At 37.2% G+C, this 21,786-nt stretch overlaps 1 protein-coding gene across 2 annotated transcripts; it reads right to left on the bottom strand.

Annotated features, from left to right (window-relative positions):
- Window positions 1-15,184: 15,184 nt before the first annotated feature.
- Window positions 15,185-20,420, bottom strand: LOC133831562 (putative disease resistance protein RGA1). 2 transcript variants are annotated; one of them, XM_062261923.1, is made up of 4 exons: window positions 20,031-20,419; window positions 16,778-19,894; window positions 16,585-16,685; window positions 15,185-15,264 (listed from the first exon to the last, which is right to left on the bottom strand). In XM_062261923.1, exons 1-3 carry the CDS (start codon window positions 20,331-20,333, stop codon window positions 16,635-16,637), a joined length of 3,471 nt encoding a protein of 1,156 aa, XP_062117907.1. In that variant the 5' UTR covers window positions 20,334-20,419; the 3' UTR covers window positions 15,185-15,264; window positions 16,585-16,634. The 2 variants fall into 2 exon arrangements, with proteins under 2 accessions (XP_062117907.1, XP_062117908.1); XM_062261924.1 differs by lacking the exon at window positions 15,185-15,264 and adding an exon at window positions 15,761-16,402 and having other exon boundaries at window positions 20,031-20,420.
- Between the last annotated feature and the right edge of the window lie 1,366 nt (window positions 20,421-21,786).

Here is a 21,786-nt window from a genome sequence, read left to right as displayed (position 1 = left end):
GGAGCTCGATAGGAATGTTAAAATAGGGTTGTTCTTTACTATTTCAAATTGGCTCGATGTGAGCTCGATGGAGCTTGATAGTAGTTCAATAGGGATGTTAAAATAGGGTTGTTCTATACTGTTTCAGATTGACTCGATGTGAGCTCAATGGAGCTCGATAGGAGTTCGATAGGAATGTTAAAATAGGGTTGTTCTTTACTGTTTCAAATTGGCTCGATGTGAGCTCGATGGAGCTCAATAGTAGTTCGATAGAGATGTTAAAATAGGGTTGTTCTATACTGTTTCAGATTGACTCGATGTGATCTCGATGGAGCTCGATAGGAGTTCGATAGGAATGTTAAAATAGGGTTGTTCTTTACTGTTTCAGATTAGCTCGATCTGAGCTCGATAGTAATTCGATAGCAGTTTGATAGGGATGCTAAAATAGGGTTGTTCTTTACTGTTTCAGATTGACTCGATGTGAGCTCGATGGAGCTCGATAGGAATGTTAAAATAAGGTTGTTCTTTACTGTTTCAAATTGGCTCGATGTGAGCTCAATAGTAGTTCGATAGGGATGTTTAAATAGGGTTTTTCTATACTGTTTCAGATTGACTCGATGTGAGCTCGATGGAGCTCGATAGGGGTTCGATAGGAATGTTAAAATAGGGTTGTTCTTTACTGTTTCAGATTGGCTCGATGTGAGCTCGATAGTACTTCAATAGGGATGTTAAAATAGGGTTGTTCTACACTGTTTCAGATTGACTCGATGTGAGCTTGATGGAGCTCGATAGGAGTTCGATAGGAATGTTAAAATAGGGTTGTTCTTTACTGTTTCAGATTGGCTCGATCTGAGCTCGATAGTAATTCGATAGCAGTTCGATAGGGATGTTAAAATAAGGTTGTTCTTTACTGTTTCAGATTGACTGATATACCCAAAACGGGTATGTTTTAAATATTTATACTCGCAAGCGCATGAATCGTATTTATAGAATAGTGTTCATGTAAGCACGAGGTCGAACCCAAAGGAGTTGTCTAAAATCGAAAATAAAACTATTTTAAACCAAAATTAATAAATTCTAACCCAGCTCCAAATATTGATGAGAGTTTTGTATAATGAAAATAAAATAAAAGACAATAATAAAGATATTAAAGACAAATATATAAACATAAATTAAAAGTAAAAATCAAGATGGTAAATATAAGATTGTTAAGGATTAGAATCCACAAAATATAAGTTCAATAATATTTATAAGTACATTGATTCCCAAGTTTTAGTGATAGTTAAAATAAATCAAACTATCATTTTCCAAATAGATTTATAATTTTAAGCACAAATTACTTCTAAAAAGATAATATTTTTCTTCACTTTTCAAAATTATAATTTCAAAGCATTTAGTGTAAATCAATCTAATGAAATAACAAATAAATCAATGAACATTATTTATAAGGCAAAACATAATATTTTTTGTTCTAAGCATGGATGTGTACAATTTAATGACACATCTTACACAAAGAATATTATGTTTTTGCACTAATGAAGAACAAAGTGTAAATATGTGCTAATAATCCAAAATACATGATATTTAAGATGAAAGAAGATATTTGAAGAAGAAAATTCCATAAACTTTGTTGCACAAAATGGGAAATCAACATACAAAATAAATACTATCTAGTGACAAATTGTTTCATCATCACCTTAATAATCTTAAAAAGATTAGAAACTCATAACTAGAATAGAAAATACAAACAAAAAAATTACAAACATAGATAGAAAAATTTGGAGGGGAAACCCCCAAATTGTTCCTCTAAAAATACATAGAAAAATAACCAAAAAGAAGAAGAAGATGAAGAGAATTGAGAGGTTTTGAATGTGTAGAAATTATGGTATAGTAACCTCCTTTCTCAAATTGACACCCCAAATCCCTTATTTATAGCCAAAACATGAGGTATTAAAATAATCAATTTAAATTAATTAAATTGATTAAATTAATTTAATTAATTATAATATGGCAAATATGGGTAAATTATAGGGTGTAATAATGATGTTTTGGGGTAAAACGTATAGAAAGTGGGATAAAAAGTGGCATTTTTTAATACACGGGACAAGAGGTACACTTATGCAATTTTAGGCTCAAAATGGGAAAATGCAGCTATTTGGCTGTTGGTGGCAGGCGGCTGGCATACGCAGCAGGTGATGCTCGGCTGGGATGCTTGGGCCAGGCGAGTTGGGCTTCAGATGGGTGAAGGAGGCAGGACCGAGGAGCTTGGATTGGGCCGAATGGGTGCATGTGATGAGGAAGTCTTTAGCTGGCTGGGTGGTGCATCAGAGGCCAGGCGGAAGGAGGTGCACGGCTGGGAAGTCTTGAGGCAGCTGGGGAGAATTGCTGCTAGAGAGTTGGGACAGGTGGCGGCTGGAGATAGCTTGCTGGAGGCAGGGTGATGTTGGCACGTGGAGGGAGCTGCTGGGTCTGCTGAAGACGTGATTGGCAGGCAGACGGCATGTGGAGTGGGCCTCTAAAGTGCTTGGCTGGCTGGGCTTCGGATGGGGCAGAGAAGAGGGCATCATTGGGCTGGATTGGGCTTCGGCTGGTAGCTGCTTTGGGCCTAAGAGAGAAGGCAAAAATGCCACATTTTTTCTTGTCTTGCTTTCTTGAAAATGACATATTGTCCTTCATTTTTCTTTCTTTTAAAGAGCATAAATTCCCTACAAAATAAATATAAAATAAATCATAATACAATATTTCCAACTATAAAATAAATCAATTTAATTCTTTGAAAATATTAATTATAACTTAATTTATATTTTACATTTAAGTTCAATAATACAACATTTTTTTACCACTAGCTTAACAATAATAATTCAAATAATTAACTACAACATTTTACAACAAAATAATTATAAAAACACACAAAAGTATATAAAATCATGATAAGACTAATAAATTCAAAATTACTTTAAAACTTGATAAATCAATTAAAAACTCAAGAATTAAGCAACAATTAGCACATAAAAAGTGGTAAAATAACTCTATTTTGTAGAGTTATCATTGACTCGATGTGAGCTCGATGGAGCTCGATAGGAGTTCGATAGGAATGTTAAAATAGGGTTGTTCTTTACTGTTTTAGATTGGCTCGATCTGAGCTCGATAGTAATTCGATAACAGTTCGATAGGGATGTTAAAATAGGATTGTTCTTTACTGTTTTAGATTGACTCGATGTGAGCTCGATAGGAGTTCGATAGGAATGCTTTTTTTTTTATCAAAAGAAAATATTTATTGATCAACAAGCAAATACAAAGCCAAGGGATGGGAAAAAGAACCACCTCAGCAAGCAGCACAGATTACAGCAGAAACAATCAAAAACCAGTGGCTGGACATAAAACCACACCACAGCAAAGCCACAAATTACAGTAAACTAACAAAATGCAACATTTGTTTTTCACTGGAAGAACAATTACAACCAACTAAATTCATAATTCTTGCTTTAATAGAGAATCGAGTCAGCTGATCAATCCTATACACCGGTATACAGCAATTCTCAAGCCAACATTTATTTCTATTCAACCAAATGAGGTAGACCGAAGCAGCACAGGCTGCAATAATCACCTTCGAAAACCAACTGGACTGAGGCAAGGACAGCGAAGTAATCCAGTTCTGGAACTGAACTGGCCAAGCAAACCCTCTCAGCCATTCTTGGGCTGATTGAATCACTTTCCTGGAGAATATACAATAAAAAAACAGATGGGAATGGCTTTCCTCTGCTTGTAAACAAACTGGACATTTTATTGAATTTAGAGGAATATGACAGTAATTAAGCCAATCTCTAGTAGGCAATTTCTGATTCACAGCAAGCCAGAGGATAAATTGATGTTTAGGAGCCGAGAGCCTACACCAAACAGCCTTGTCATAGTGCACCAGGGAGCTAGGAAAGACCACTGAGTACAGTCTGCCCAGCTGAAGCTTGCCATTCCTCACAGCAGCCTCCAATACAGGTTTTGACAGAAATTAATTATTTTCCTCCAATACCAACTGGTATCATGCTTCAAAAGATAGTCCCAAATTGAAGATCCTTTGAGATAAATGCAGTTGACCCATTTAACCCAAAGCATATCCTGCTTGGAAGAGACAGCGCAAATGAACTTAGCCAACAAAATCTTGTTCCAAGAAGCACTATCTTTGAAACCCAAACACCACAGCATTTCGGTTTACAAACACGATCCCAAGAGACCCTGTGAAATTTACTTCTATTATTCTTCTCACCCCAAAGAAATTTTCTACACAGACAGTCTATTGCTTTGACTACTTTCTGAGGTAACAGAAAAATATGCATCCAATAGGCTCGAATCCCCATCAAAACTGAGTTAATAAGTTGAACCCGACCAGCATAGGATAGATGATGATTAGCCCAACCAGATAGCCGAGATCTCATTCTATCAAGGATAATTTCACAATCAATGGCTCTCCATTTTGTAGGTCTCAAAGGAACCCCTAAGTAGTTCAGAGGGAACTGTCCTTCAGACAGGTTTGAAATCTGCAACAAAGATTGTTTGTCCCCATCAGAAATACCTCCAAAAAATTTTTTAGACTTGCTTTGATTAATAGACAGACCCGATGCCTTAGTAAAATCTGTGAAAACTTGCTGTAATATATTGATTGAGCTCGGGTTAGCCTTGGAAAAGAGTAGGAGGTCATCGGCAAAGCAGAGGCTGACCAGATTTAAGGATTTACATAAGGGGTGAAATTTGAAATCTTTTTTCCTTAGAAGCCTTTAACAACAAGCGAGTTAGATAATCCATAACTATGACAAACAAGCGAGTTCAATAGGAATGTTAAAATAGGGTTGTTCTTTATTTTTGGAGATTGGCTCGATCTGAGCTCGATAGTAATTTGATAGCAGTTTGATAGGGATGTTAAAATATGGTTGTTCTTTACTGTTTCAGTTTGGATAATTTTTTTATCATACTCTCTTTGCAGCATATTGATGCGGCAGAACACATGCTTCGTATGCGTCGCAAGTATTTTCCCAATATATATCGACAGAATGCAGTTGTGATGAACATTTTTTTCTCACAAGTGATACCTGCCCGATATGATCAATACAAGAAAACAGTCGACAAAACAAAGTATACTTGGGATGCTGACGTTATGTCCATGTTGACCGGCATCGAGCAACAGTTTCTGGCATCTTGGGGAGGAGTTTAGGATGTATATTGGTGCCAGAACTATGGACAACAACATTGGTTTGCCATTGAGGCTTCCATTTCTAGTTGGACCCTGACTGTTTACGATTCGGACAACTCGGTGATTAGTGACGCAAAGCTTGAGGATATTATGAGTCCATGGTGCTTTTTGCTTCCTTCTCTGTTAATGTAGAGTAAACTGTTTACTGATAGCTTGATGTTGAAGATTCCATCAGCAGGAAAGAGGCCGCATTAGTTCACATGGCGTCGCAAATAGAAACACGAGCTCCCTCAGTCAAAGAGAAGGTAACAAACATCATCTTCATACTAAGTTTGTTTCTAACTAAAATTATAGTAATGTGCACTTAATATTTACTTTTTTTTACAGTGGGGATTGTGGTGTGTATGCTGTCAAGCATATTGAGCATCTAATGGTCGGTCTTCTATTGGAAACTATCTGCGATGAAAATATGGAGGTGTTCAGGAACAAGTGGACCACAGACTTGTGGTATCAAAATTTGTTACCTTGATGATTGTATATATACAGGGTCTTTACATGTACAGTTTCTTGTTCACATTTTTTTATAACTTTCATGGGCTGTTACCTTCATGATAATCTTGTATACGGGGTCTTTACATGTACAGTTTCGAACTGTTATCATTTTTTTATAACTTTCATGGGCTGTTATCGAGCTAATATCAAGCTATATCGAACTATTATCGAATTGTTATTGAGTAATATCATTTTCATATCGAACCATTAACATAACTTTTAAGAAAAATCAACTAAAAAGAGTTTATTAATACAACAAGTTCAAATGGGAAAAAAGAGTTTAAAGCCTAGATTTGCATGTAGCCCTGTTGTGGCCAAGACCACCACACATGCTACACTTGCGCTCTTTGCGAATGATTTCTCCATTCGATGGAGTGCAGTTTGTCTTCCTTCTTCCCATCTTATTCTTCTTCGGTCGACCAACTGGTTGTTTTTCAACGGGAACCCCAACTTTCATTTTCTCTATGTTCTCGGGAACTTCCCAATCATCCTCGTTGCCAGTTGGGTAAATTGTTTCTTTGTAAGACTCCATCCACATCTCAGTAGTGTAATATGGTGAACACAGTGAGTAAATGTTGACACTGCGCAACATGGCCGCAGCCACACCATGAACACAAGGGTAACCCATTATTTGAAACTGACCACAAGAGCATGATTTGGTCATCAAATTCACCTCACCATCACCTTCTGGGTCTACCACATGAAATTCAAACTGTCCAAGAGGATGGACTTTCAAATACCTTGCATCATCCGCAATGCCTGAGACATCTTTCTCATATATTGTTGCTAATTTGGATGTGCACTTCTCTACCTCCTCACGACGCGTGGAAAACCATGACTGAATTGTGAAACGAATGAATTCTACGAAAGTAATGACTAGGAATGTTCTTGCGTCTCTGGTTTTGTTATTGAAACTTTCAGCGTAGTTGCTTGTCATTACATTGTATCGATTCCCAGGAAAGTAAGCACGAGTCCACTTATCGAAGCCAATACCCTCGAGATATTGAGCTATGGCAGGATCCATTTGCTTTATATTGTTGAAGAACCTGTGAAATTTTGACTTCCGAAATGCATATGCCGCATTCCACATCTCCTTGTGACAGTGATCGGTCTTGAACTTAGCGATTACATTCATACTTTTGTGATGGTAGCATGCGCCGTGGTAGGCATCAGGGAAGACCAACTCAAGAGCATGAATAATGCTAGCATGCCTGTCTGATACAAAAGACAGATTATCAACAACTCCAATGGCTTCCTTCAATTTCATCATGAAATACTTCCAAGAAGCATGATTCTCACTGTCAACAATCGCGAATGCAATTGGATAAATGTGGTTATTCGCATCCAATGCGACAACACACAACATGTGGCCATCGTACCTTGACTTCAAGAAAGTTCCGTCCACACATATAACAGGACGACATGATGTAAATCCCCTTCTACAAACTCTGAGTGAGAAGAAATAGTAAAGAAAACGATCGTCATCTGTGACAAAATCAGTTATTGTACTTGGATTCTTTTGTTGCAGCATGTACAGGTAAGAAGGTCACTTGGAGTACGATTCTTCAGTGTCCCCCTGACATAACCGAGTGCCTTCTCTCTGCATCTCCAAGCCTTCATATAACTCATATCGATCCCAAAATGATTCTTCATATCCTATTTATGCTGTTTGGTGGATAACTAGTGCCATCAGTAGCATATTTGTTCTTGATAAGGTGCCCAATGACAAAAGGTGCTGCTTGACGGTGGTTTTTTTGTCGCAATTCTAGTGATCAAGTATGTACACTATTATAAACAGTGATCTCAAACATCTCCGATCGCGCTACTTTTTTCTCTCTTATTCTCCAACCACAATCAGGATCCTTGCAGGTGATATACAACACATCAGTACCAGACTTCTTAACCATAAACTCAAAATTATTCTTCATTGCAAAGAGAGCCGCTTTGGTTTTCAATTCCATCTTGTTCTCAAACATCTGGCAACATACTCGACCACATCCTTCTTCATCCCGGGCCACCAATACAAAGTCCGTAAATCCTGATACATCTTCGTGGTACCCGGATGAAGTGAATACGGCATCGTATGAGACTCATCTAGTATCTCTCGTCTGATCCCTTCATCAGCGGGAACACAAATCCGCCCCTGATACCGAAGTAAACCAACCTCAGAAACAGAATAGTCCTTAGCTAATCCCGCTAGGACGTCCTCTCTAACCCTCTGTAACTGAGCATCTACCAACTGCCCCTCTCTAATCCGCTCTAGCAGGGTCGACTGTAGAGTAATATTAGCCAACCGACTCACCACCAACTCTATCCCTGCTCTAATCATCTCACTAGCTAACTCCCTCGAGATCTGAACCGCACTATACAATTGACCTGGACCTCTGCGGCTCAATGCATCCGCCACCACATTGGCTTTCCCTGGATGGTAAAGAATATCACAATCATAATCCTTCACCAGCTCCAGCCAACACCTTTTTCTCATATTCAGGTCCTTCTGTGTAAAGAAATACTTCAAACTCTTATGATCAATGTACACTTCGCACTTCTCCCCATAAAGGTAATGCCGCCAAATCTTCAAGGCAAAAACCACTGTCGCCAGCTCTAGGTCATGAGTAGGATACCGCTGCTCATACTCCTTCAGCTGTCGTGATGCATAAGCTATAACCTTCTCATTCTGCATCAGCACATAGCCTAAGCCCAACCTTGATGCATCACAATAAACAACAAACTTCCATTCCCCCGAAGGCAAACTCAACACTAGCGCTGTAATAAGTCGTCACTTCAACTCCTGAAAACTGTCTTCACACTTGTCTGACCAGATAAACTTCAAATTCTTTCTTGTCAATTCTGTCATGGGTGCTGCTATCTTCGAAAAGCCCTCTACAAACCGTCTGTAGTAGCTTGCCAAACCAAGAAAACTCCGCACCTCCGAGGCGTTCCTTGGCCTCGGCCAATCTCTAACTGCCTCTATCTTAGACGGATCCACCTTAATCCCATCTGCGCCAACAATGTGTCCAAGGAATGTCACTTCAGGTAACCAAAACTCACACTTCTTAAATTTAGCATACAACTGGTGCTTTCTCAACCTCTGAAGAACCTGTCGAAGATGAAACTCGTGCTCTACCTCTGAACTGGAGTACACCAAGATATCATCTATGAAGACTATAACGAACTGATCTAGAAAGTCTTTGAACACTCTGTTCATTAAGTCCATAAAGGCTGCTGGGGCATTGGTCAAACCAAAAGACATGACCAAGAACTCATAATGCCCATACCGCGTCCGGAAGGTCGTCTTATGTATGTCCTCATCTTTGATCCTCAGCTGGTGATAACCAGATCGAAGATCAATCTTTGAGAACACCGTCTTACCCTGCAGCTGATCGAACAAGTCATCAATCCTCAGTAGGGGATACTTATTCTTAATAGTTAACTTGTTCAATTCTCGATAGTCAATACACATCCTCAAAGTCCCGTCCTTCTTCTTAACAAACAAAACTGGAGCACCCCATGGCGAGTAGCTAGGTCTGATGAACCCTATATCCAGAAGTTCTTGCAGTTGTATCTTTAACTCTTTCAGTTCCGCCGGTGCCATCTTATATGGTGCCCTCGACACTGGTTCTGTCCCCGGTGCCAACTCAATAACAAACTCAATCTCCCTACGCGGCGGCAACCCAGGCAAATCCTCAGGAAACACATCTAAGAACTCACAAATCAATCTGATATCCTCCGGAACAACTGGTGAAACTTTGGTGGTATCCACCACACTAGCCAGGAAGCCTATGCATCCACCCTGTAACAAATCTCTGGCTCTCAATGCAGATATCCTGGGTACGCGGGGTCCACGCACCGCTCCCACAAAAACGAAGGGATCCTCGCCCTCTGGCTCAAAGGTTACCATCTTCTTTCTACAGTCAATGGTAGCTCCGTATCTAACCAACCAATCCATGCCTAGAACCATGTCAAAGTCCTCCATACTCAACTCAATCAAGTCTACTGACAACTCCCTACCATCAACTAACACTGGCAGTGCTCTAATCCACCTCCTAGATACTACCAATTCCCCTGTAGGCAATATAGTCCCAAATCCCAAAGCACTATACTCACTAGGCCTACACAGTTTATCAATCACCCTATCAAATACAAATGAATGCGTAGCACCAGAATCAATCAAAACAGTAAAGGGAGTGCCAGCACTAGAAAGCTGACTTGTCACTACTGAGGGACTAGCCTTGGCCTCCACCTGCGTCAAAGTGAACACTCGAGCTGGAGTCAAGCTGTCCACCTTTCCTGTCTCTCCCTTTTTCACTGCCGGGAAATCCTTCCTAAGGTGTCCCACCACCCCGCACACATAGCAGGCCTTAGCCCGACACTCGCCCGAATGGCGTCTCCTGCACCTCGTGCACTCTGGGTAAGTCCTCCATGAATCACCGCCTCCCTGACGGCCACCCTGAGTACCCCGACCTCCCCTATCAAACCTAGGAGCGATTGGAGCATCAGGAGTCTTTCTCTTCAAATCACTGGAGCCTCCGCCCCTACTAGAACCAGAATATGGAGGCACCAGCCTACGACCCTCCCTTCTTGCTGCACTATCCCTCCATATCCTATTCTTCGCTTCCTTAGCGGTAAGAGCCCTCTCCACAGCCTGGGCATAAGTAGTCACTCCAGGAACTGTGGTAATTCTTACATCTCGGGCTATCATAACATTCAACCCTCTGATAAATCTGTCCAGCCTGGCTGCATCATTAGCCACAAGATCTGGTGCGAACTTCGCAAGTCTGTCGAATTTCAAGGCATATTCTATAACTGTCATACTGCCCTGAACCAGCCCCACGAACTCATTCACCTTCGCTGTCCTGATGGCAACGTTATAGTACTTCTGATTGAACAAATCCTTAAACTCTTTCCAAGTCAACGCGGCAACATTTCTAGTCTGTGATGCCACCTCCCACCAGATTAGGGAATCCTCTCTCAGCATATAAGTGGCACAGGCCACCCTATCATGTCCTTCCACTCTCATAAAATCAAGAATGGTAGTGATCAAGGTCATCCACTACTAAGCTTTTAGTGGATCTGGTCCACCCTCAAAGATCGGGGGCTGCTGCTTCCTGAATCGCTCATACAACGGTTCCCACTTATTCCCAATATCAACTGGCTGTACCACAGGTACCATCGCCGGTGGCACGGCAGGGCAACACTCCCAGATGGAGCCTGCTGCAGAATTCTGATCTGTTCATCTTGGCTCTGAAGCCTAGCTTGCATATCTGCCATTAACTGTTGCCAGTTCTCAGGGACTGGCGGAGGGGTTGGGCCCTGGTCATCCTCTCTAGCCCCAGACCTGCCGGCTTGTCGTGTGGATTTCCTTGAACGCATAACTATTCAAGTCAATCTGCAATCAACGACTCGGCAATTAGGCTAAGATGACAGGGTAACAATCTTTCCATAATCCATCACTAAAACTCCTCTCATTCACAAGCAATCAAAGTATAGCAATTTATCCAAATATTCATCCACATGCACAGCAATGCTAATAAGCACGCCTCAATAACATCATGCAATAGTCAAGGGCCAGGCCCTATCAGTATCTCATGCTTCCTATTCATCAAACAAATATCAGCAATCATATCTCACTCAAATCACTTAAACACATAATCATGCATACACAATTACCAAACCCTGAGTTGAGCTTGTCTCCTGCGGCGAATGTACATATCCAGCCAGTCTTCAGGACCCATAAACCTAGGACGCTCTGATACCAAGTTGTAACGCCCTGGATAGCCAAGACCGTTACACTGTGTGTTTATAAAGTGCCAGACTTGCTAATCAAGTCATGTAAATAAAATCGTGTTGATAAAACTATAAAGGAACTAGGGTTAAAAGCGTTTTGGTCTCAAAAGTCACATTTTCATTAAAAAGTATCATCCGTTACATGGGATCCCAAAAATATCAAGTTCAAAGACCGTTTACAAAAGACTCAAGGTTTATTTACAACAACTGGCCATACTAAGGCAAAACAAGTTGTTAGGTGATCCCTGTCCTGGTCCACTCCTCGACCGTGGCGGTCGAGCCGCTGGCCATGTACATTCCACCTCAGAGCTCTCCACCTCAGGCTTGGTCCAGCTTGCCCTTGCCTTTACCTGCACCACGTAGCACCCGTGAGCCAAGGCCCAGCAAGAAAACACAACAACAACAGAGCATGATCAATTAGCAGACAAGTCAATAACTCACATTGCATCACATAAACTCAGATATATCATCAGTCAGTATAATCAAGTATTCCACATACTAGGCATTTCAGTTCATAACATTCACAATTCACAAACGATAACCAGGGCTAGCGCCCTCAGGCTGCTCCCTCTGTTATCCCGTTGTTCCTGGCTCCCAGTGGCCAATCCGCGCCCTGTGCGCTAAAATCATGTACGGTACTCTTAGACCGCTTTTACATGTCCCATGGCGTAATACCAACATTGACACGATATAGCTTTCGGGAGCACTTAGTCCCATCACAATCTTACAACCGGGTGCAGTTTTCTTACCTTTCAATTTACTAGTTTCCGATGCCACGAAGCCGCGAGCACGGTCCTCTACCCCGAGCCTCTCCAAAGACCTAGTCACAATGCAATTGAAACATCCTTTGTCACTAATCAATCCAAAACTACTTCCCGGAACCAATCCCACACTCTCGGAACTCCCCAATTCCCTAAAATAATGTACCGAAAACATCCCCCGAACCCCCGGAGCAAAGGCTCAAAATTGCAAAATCCCATGTTTTGAAATTGGCCTAGCATCGCGGCGTAGCCCTGTAGGGCTGCGGCGCCCATCAAGTTGGAGCCGCGGCGCTCCTTTGCGAGCCCAGAAATCTGGGTTTTTCCCCTGCGTTTTTCCCGAACCCAAATCACTCCAAATCATCCCAACCTTATACCTAAGCCCCAAAACCAACTCAAAACCCCAAATAGACCATACCTCACCCTATAACCATCATAATGTAACTCAATTACACAACTATTCTCAGAATTCACGCTTAAGTTTCAAACTATAACACTTAAGCCAAAACTTGAGAAAAGTACAAACCAGACCTCTAAATCCTTAAACCATAAGAGCTACGAGATTGCAAACATATTTAATACCCTTACCTCGATCAGAAATTCGACTTGAGCCTCCTCCAATCCAAGCTTTGAACTGAATTCCACCTTAACAAACCAGCTGAATTCCATGCAAGACAAGCCATGGTCATCTCTCAATTCTTTCAAAAACCAAATTCAGAACTTAACAAAACAGGGACCAAATCCTTACCTCAGTATAAACCTTGATATATGCTTGATTCCACACCCTTAAGCCCTTTACTAGCCTCAAAGAACACAGTTCAACTCTTCTTCCACTTTGCCTTCTAGGTTTGATTCTCCCTTTCCTTCTTGATCTTTCTAGTCTTCCAAGTCTTAACTTCAGTTATACTTAGCATAAAAGAATCGTGTATATCCTTTTCCCTCAGCCAAAGAAATCTATACCACTGCCAAAAGACCATTTTAGCCCTCCTCAAATATCCTATTCTAACTAAACCTCAAGGGCACACTTGTCTCTTACTTACTTTACAGTTCTACCACTTTTCCAACAAAACCTGTTACTCTCTATGGTTACTAACAGTTACACAAGTTACTAAATCACCAGTTACCATTATCTAGCTTTCTAGGACCGTCTCGGCACATGCGTCACATTGATACCACCACACCCACGCGGTACAAATCATATAACATAATACACATAGTCATATATAACATGCTTTAAATCATAACAATGCATCCAAATCATTAAAATCACACATAATTCCCATTATGCCCTCCAGGCACACTAATCAAGGCCCTTAAGCCTTATTAGTGAATTCGGGTCGTTACAGAAAAACTGCATTTTCAAAAAGTGTGTTTCTAATGAAAATCTAGATTTATAGTCTTAAAACATGTTTTTGAAAATGTGATTGGTTCAGAATCCGTAAACTGTTTTTTAATTTTAAAAAGCTGAATATGTGATTGGTAGAGAATCTGAAAATATAAAAAAGTGATAGATTTGTAGGATTTTAGAATATAATGATTTGGATTGGGAGAAAACATGAAAATAGTGTTTTCTATTTCGTAGCTTAAAATTAGAATCAGTATTTGGATTAAGATTTTGAAAACAAACAACCAATCAAGTATTCATGTGGGTCCTACCATTTTTTAGTTTTAAAAATCATAAAATTGAATTTGGATTCACTACCAATCCGGCCCTAAACTTCTGTAAGTTTCATTTTTTAAAACAACTATCTTTCTTTGACAAGATGATACCAAGAAATATATGTGATAATAAACACAATTAGTCTTCTCTGTCTCTACTTCTTTTTTGTCATTTTGAATCAAATCTAAATACGAGAGAGAAATAAATAAATTTCCTTGTCTTTTAAAGGATTTTGCTGGTGAAAATAACTAGCGTGACCTTGTTTGATACCTGTGTTTAGTTAAAGGGCATGCACCTTGGTCATACCTGGGTTCTTTGATTATATCTTGGTTTGTCTATGGAACTGGGAAAAGTTTACTAAAAATGTTTGTTAAGCTTCATATATTCTTGTTCTTATTTTGCTAGAATATAAACCCCAAAGCTACTCATCCTTAAAACCTCAACTTTTATAAAATTGTGTTTACTTAAGGAAAATGAGAAATTCTATTTAAGCTCGAAAAGATGGATCCTATCTCAAGGAACATATCAAAGCAGGTAAAGATAATGAGAAATTGAAACAGTAAGATTTCATTTTTATTGGTGGCTTTATGTATTATAATATGGCTTGCCTTCCATAATTTACAAGAATAGAATGAAAGTTAAATAGTTACCAAATTTCATATTAAAGAAGCTACAAGTTTCAGCAATACATTTTGAAGAGCAGTTTCTTAAGTTTTAAACCCAAGATCATGCCAATAACAACTACTAGACATGTGAAGATTATATACTAAAATCTGTTAATCAATCAATGCTAACCTCCCAGCAACATATCTTCACTTGGAAACTTAGAGGGTGTTTGGCACCTTAACTAAAAAACTGTTTTTTGTTTTTAAAAGCTAAAAACAGTTTTTTGAAAACAAGTTGGAGTGTTTGGCATTGTTTTCAGAAAACAATTTTTAAAAACAAAGTTACAAAAAACATAAAATTTTGAGAACAACAAAAAGTTGTTTTCTATTGTTCTCAAATTTTATTTACTAACTTTCTCACTTCTTATTTTTCATCATTTTTTCCTTCAAATTATTTTATCTCATTATTTATTACAAACTTTTAAAATATTTTCCTCTTTGCAAATATATTTGTTAATTTTTTATTTAAGATTTAAAAAAAATAAAACTAAAAAAAATTATTTTCAAAAAACATTAACCAAACACCTCTTGTTTTTTGAAAACTACAAAAACAGTTTTCTGTTCTCATTTCTGAGAACAAAATTTTGAAAACAAAAAACAGAAAACAATGCCAAACAGGAGTCTGCCAAAATTCTCCATTACCATAAATTTCAGTCAGTTCTTTCTCAATGTTTAACCATCCTGCAATACAGATCACCATTACCAAAATGTCCCAAATTTCCTTTTAGATTTGCATTGTAAAAACAAGGACTAGCAATAAACTTGCACATCTACCTGAAAACTAGATGTTGTATTCATAGAACATTGAATCTATATTATCATATTCATAATCTTGTATCTTTTGTTCCTTAAATATATGATTATGCAGTACACTACTAGATCCCATATCCCAAGGATTAGTGCATAGAATTAACTAGAAATGAAAAATCAGTATAAAGAAAACTATAATTTCACAGTAACAACAGATTTCCAAATATAACTAGTATAGGACCAATCTCTATAAGAATGTATAAAATAAGGAACATAGCAATAGAACTTTCCAATTTTTGGATCACATTCAAAGAGTAAAAATAATCAGCCACTCTCTAAAGTTAGGCTCACTCAAACCATTTATGCAATCAGTACTGCAATTAATAGATCAAAACACTTAAAAATAGGGTTCTTCACCAAAGTGACAACAAGAAGAGGTCAGAAAAATGAACAGAGACACAAAAAAGCTTTTACATTGAGCATAGTCCCCATCTTAAAACAACCAGATTTCACCATAAAATATCTCAACATTTTTATTAAAACAAAAAAACAGAATTACACTACTAGACTCCATCCCAAGGATATAATACATAGAATTAATTAGAAATGAAAAATTATTAATTAGAAATGAAAAATTAGCAAAAATAAACCAATAGTTTAACAGTAACAACAGATCTCCAAATAGATCAAAACACTTGAATGAATTGATCAAAACACTTAAAAGAGGGTTCTTCACCAAAGTGACAACAAGAAGAGATCATAAAAATGAACAGAATCCAAAGAAACACAAAAACGTTTTTAAATTGAAAACCATCTTAAAATTACCAAATTTTACCATAAAAGTTTTCAACATTTTTTTTAAAAAAGAATTACAAGGATACTACAGAGCAAATAAAACCAACTATGTGAAAGAAAAAAAGAAAAGAAAAGAAAAGGATGTTTGCTTTAAATAGAAACTATTCAGAGTATAAGTTATATGAATAAATCATGAAATCAAACTTACTGTATATATGAATGATCCAACATCCTCTAAAATGAAAATTGGTAACTTGCTTAATTAATTCACCCTCTGTAAAGCATATAACAAGTTTTAAATAAAACAAGGGCAATTATATATAACTAAAATAGAAAAACCTGTTATCGTTTTTCTTTTTTGATTTTTTAAAAAATATATATTTTCAATGATTGGAAAGTATTCTTATAATAGTTATTCATGAGAAAAGGATAAAATAAATAGAAAAATAATGTTACCTATAAATATGTATCATGTATGTCCCATCATCTTCGATTCCTTGCAACATTTATAGCCCAAACTTCTTGAAGGGGTTGCATCCCTTTATCTCCGATGCATTCTGCAAGGGAATATCAAAGAATAAAATGATAAGCACTCTGTTTTAATTGAATTAGAAAATAAAAACAAGATCTTTGAGATTGAAGAATCTACCTCATTTTCTTCTTTGTTGGGATTTGGATATAAGTCCAAGTGTTGTATATGAGAAATCTTATCCCAATCTTCACCTATTTCCCTTTTGCATCTCTTCAATAACATGGGACAGTCCCATATAAAGAGTGAGTTCAAAGTGGTGAGGCTTCGAATTCCTTCAGGGAATGATGTCAGATTGGGGCAATCTTGTAAGTGAAGTGTCTTAAGTGATTTGAGGTTGTGGATCCACTTTGGAATTGTTGTCAGACTATCACTACTTGAAACTACAAGTTGTTGCAGACTTGTAAGATGTTGGATACCCTTGGGAAGAACAGTCACTATATTTAGCGAGTGGAGTCTTCCAGTTAGGGCTTTCCACATAATGCCATCATCACCATTAAGCATGTCTGCTAACCCCTCGCAATTTGAAATTTCCAGATGTCGAAGTGACGAGAGATGTAGAATACCTGGACACAGATCCTTCAATTTAGGGCAACTCTCAATACACAAGTAATTGAGAGAAGAAGTAAGGCTCTCGAACCAGTCTGGAAGACATTCTAGATCCTCAATGGCTGATAGAGTTAGATCTTTCAATGTGGAGAGAGGAGAGAAAGAAGATGTTGTTGTTGGGAATACTACTATTGATCCAGTGCTACTACTCATCATCTTCATTCTTAATGTCTCTTCCAATGGATTCAAGCTAGTATTCGACAGATACAACTTTTCCAAATGTGGGTAAAGTGGCATGCAAGTCAGCTTAGGACAATCCCATATTTCTAAAGTTGAAAGAGAAGGGAGATAAGGCAAGGACATGTGTTTGTCTTCTTCATTTGCAGCAACAAAAGAATGATCAATTACAATCTCTCTCCACCATCCCTTTAGATTAGGCAACTTATTCAACTCAAGTTCTCGTAGAGATGGCAATATTGTCTTTGTTGTCCCAAATAAGTCTTCGTTGAAAATATTGTTGGATATGTACTCCAAAGACTCCAACCTCCACAGTTTCAAAACCTTGAGATCGTGGAATCGATTCAATGAAACTAGATACTGACATTTCTTACAATCAACTAAATTTAAGTCGACCAAGTTTTCAAGTGATGAGAGCCAGCTGGAGAGCTTGACACCCCCATAATTTCTTATATCTAACACTTGAAGATTTGGGTGTGGTTGAAGGGCATCCATTGACATTTCATAACCAATAATGGCATCTGCTTCAACAATTTCAACATCATAATACCAGTCCAACCTCAATGATCGAAGGTATTGTTTGTCCTTTAATTTTGCACTCCCGTATTCTTCTACCTCATCTTTCTTATGGCGCAAATTTACAACGTCCAATTTGCCTCTCAAACCATTCAATCTCAACAAATCTTTTAGCTCACCAACATATCTTAGGACAGGTTTCTTGTTCTCCTTCAGTACATACATCGATAAAGTTTGAAGATTAGTCAGCTGGCCTATTCCACTCGGCATATACTCTAATTTACGGCAATTATCAATTTCAAGATGCCTAAGGTTGATGAGATTTTCAATATCTCTAGGCAATTCTCGAAACTTTTTGCAATTACTCAACTTTAGTGTTTGCAAATTCACCAAATTGGTAATTGAATTCGGTAGTGCCTCTAGATGTTGATGATGAGAAAGATCTAAATATCTCAAATGCTTCAACCTACCAATTGAATTCAATGAATTGGTTTTCAACTCTTTCAAATTCAGAGAGCGTATGAACAAAAAATTTGATACTACTGCATCTAGCTCAACTTTGGAACAATATTCATCAAGGAAAAGAACTGTTCGAACCTTCCTTGCTTGAACCAGCAAAGTTTGACTTACTGAGAAAGAATCACGTTCAAAGGACACATGGTGAGTATTTTCATTGATGTTTCCTTGACAATTTGAATGGAAAGTAGCACATTTTTCTCCGGACACAAGTATTGCAAGATCATGCATGAGATCATGCATCTTGCATTGTGTTATAACGCCACACTGATCTACTTCAACATCTTGAAAGAATGATCCTTCCGTTAAATTCATAAAATATTCATAACCCACCTTCTCCAAACATTGATCTTGACTTGTATTTGATAACTTGAGAAATCCTTGTGCCACCCAAAGCCTAACTAATGTCTCCACCTCAATTTCATAGTCTTTAGGAAATAAACAACAATAGGCAAAACAAAGTTTCAAATGGGAGGCTAGATGATCATAGCTCAATCTAAGGGTGGGCATAATATCCTCTTCACTTGCCTGTGGTATTTCTGAAAATTCCTTATTCAAGGCTAACCACTTTGACTCTAAATTTTCGCCATACAACAAATTTCCTATTGTTCTTATTGCTAGTGGGACCCCTTTGCACCTTCCAACAATCTCCCTTCCGATCTTCACAAGATTAGAGTTTTCCGGTTCTTGTCCACTTTTAAAAGCCACCCTTTTAAACAAAGTCCAAGATTGATCTTCGTTAAGTATTCCCAATGCATGTGACTGGTCTTTGCTTGCAGTAAAATCAGCAATCCTTTTACTTCGAGTTGTAACCAAAACTCTACTTCCTTTTGCACCATCTGTAATCAATTCTTCTAATTGCAACCACTTAGCACGATTTTCCTCCCATACATCATCAAGTACAAGGAAATATCGCTTACCACCAAGTACTTCTCGAAGCCTCTTTTGCAATTGTTCCATTTCCAGATTTTCCAAGTTCTTATCATTTGGGGCGGCCTTAATGATCTTTGCAACAATTTGTTTCAAGTCAAAATCATCAGAGACACACACCCACATCTTTAACTCAAAATGTTTTTGGACTTGCTCATCATTAAAAACGCTTTTAGCAAGCATTGTTTTGCCCAATCCTCCTATGCCGACAACAGCGATGAGGGAAACATTATCTTCACCACTCTCCGACAAAAGCTTACTTTTTATGGCCAATCTATCCATGTCCCTCCCAATAACATCTTCCTGACGTACATAGGAGTGAGTGTTGTCTCTCACTCTCTTAACACTCAGAGCCTCTTCACGCCCTGTCTCCAAAAGGAAGTTTCTATCATTGGAAATGGCTTCTAGTTTTTTCTTGATGTCCTCTATTCTACGACCAATCTTGAACCGAAAACCAAATTGGTTGGAGCTGGAAAAGAAAGTGCACATCTGTATGGATATGATTCAGTAGACTAAGTTACAATTTCATTGAATAAGCAATAGATAATGAAATCCAAACACAATCTTATTATGAGATTTAATCAAAGAAAATAAACTACAAAAATTGATTCACTTTATGAAATACCTGCTTGGAAATCTGATTTCCAGACATGACCTGGCATCGCAAAGCTTGAGTGTTGATCTCGTCCATCAAGTTGTCGGCATCATCAACAACGCCGCTGAGCCTCTGGAGCCAGTTCTGAACTTGGTTGTTGTGTCTCTGCTTCTTCTCAGCGTCGAGAAGCACTGCTTGGATGGTTGAAATGGTTTGTCTGAGTTGATCAAGCTCATCGTTGACACCCCAAAGCGAAGAGATTTGTCTCACAGCTTCAGATCCCAAACGATCAATGATAATCTGGGCAATGGGAGAGAGAATCCAGTCCGCCATGGCTTAGCTTGACTTGAAGATCGAGAGAGAGAGAGAGAGAGAGAGAGATAATAGAGTTTCACTTCACAGTAGCTGAAGACTAATAATTGAAGTTGAAGTTGAAGTTGAAGGAATGTGACGTTATTAATGGTCTTATTATTCTCAATCAATCTCAACCACGTATGTTGCGATATTTTGCCATGCATGTACAATAGTTTTGCGATATGTTGCGATATTTATTATTTGTAATAAATTATTGAAAATTATTCTTCGCATCAATCACGTTTTCTTTGTTTTTAGTTGTAGTTTCATACTTTATACTGTGCTTTAGGTCCGAAAGTTTGATTTTTTATCGGTTAATACTCAATATTTAATTCTATAAATACTATTTTTATTTATTTTTTCTTTCAAAATATATAAAAAATAGTGAATTGATCTTAAAAAAAAATAGACGGCTTAATTTATAATAATATCAAATATGATATTGAAAAAAATATATTCTCATAGCATTTTAAAAAATATTTGATAATTTTATAAATTAAATTAATTTTTCATTAAAAAAAATTCTAACTTATAAATTTTTAATATTAATATCTGAACTACCACATGATTATCAATATTTATAATATATATTTATTTTTTTGTTTTGTAAATTTTTTCTATAATGCGACTTATGACTAATCATATATATATATATGCACATAAATAATTTTATATACACTACTATTAAGTTTTAAAAAGAATGTATGAAATAAAAAAACATAAACATAATAAAAAATGATAATATCAAGATAATCGAGATAATATAATTATTAATATTAATTATAAAACAACAATATAAGTAAGAATATTTTTTTTAATAAAACATTAGTTTAATTTATAAAAATATTAAATATTTTTAAAAATGTCATGAAAATATTTATTTTCTCATGTCATGTTTGTTATTGTCATAAATTAAATATCCAAATATTTTTAAAATGATTCAACATTTATTTTGTATTTTTTTATGTATTTTCAAATAAAAAAGAAACAAAAATAGCATTTAAAAACCTAAATAATACAATTTGAAAATATTGGGGACCTAACTGATACAAAATTAATTTTTGAGACTTAACTGTTACAAAATATAAATAATGGGGACCGCAAGTGAAAAATACTCATTAGATAAAGTATGGGTATTTACTAGTTTTTTTTTTTTTTTGACAGAGTAAAATATGAATAATTACATAATTATGGCACAAATATTCGATTCAAGTTTTTTGAGTTGTATTAATTTTGTAGAAAAATATTTAAACTTCTTAAAATAGTATTGTAATATCCAACATTTTCATTATACATTTTTTATTATAAATTAGAGTTTTAATACATAAAATGTACAAGTTTACAAATTTAAGAAATAGTAATGGAAAAATAGTGTTTAAAATATCATTTTATGTTTTTAATGAGATTAAAGAGAGAGAAACTTGAGTAGTCA

The sequence above is a fragment of the Humulus lupulus genome, chromosome 4 (genome assembly GCF_963169125.1).
Source record: "Humulus lupulus chromosome 4, drHumLupu1.1, whole genome shotgun sequence".
NCBI classification, from domain to species: Eukaryota; Viridiplantae; Streptophyta; class Magnoliopsida; order Rosales; family Cannabaceae; genus Humulus; species Humulus lupulus.
The sequence above is the reverse complement of the archived record's forward strand: the minus strand, read 5'-3'. Positions and strand labels throughout refer to the sequence as shown.

Bases quoted from the DNA above. Each gene is read 5' to 3' on its own strand.
- LOC133831562 (XM_062261924.1), bottom strand. From the start codon at position 20,333: ATGGCGGACTGGATTCTCTCTCCCATTGCCCAGATTATCATTGATCGT. The intron at 19,895-20,030 runs GTATTTCATAAA...ATATCCATACAG, and splicing joins GAAATCAGATTTCCAAGCAG to ATGTGCACTTTCTTTTCCAG. The intron at 16,686-16,777 runs GTAGATTCTTCA...ATTCCCTTGCAG, and splicing joins CCAACAAAGAAGAAAATGAG to AATGCATCGGAGATAAAGGG.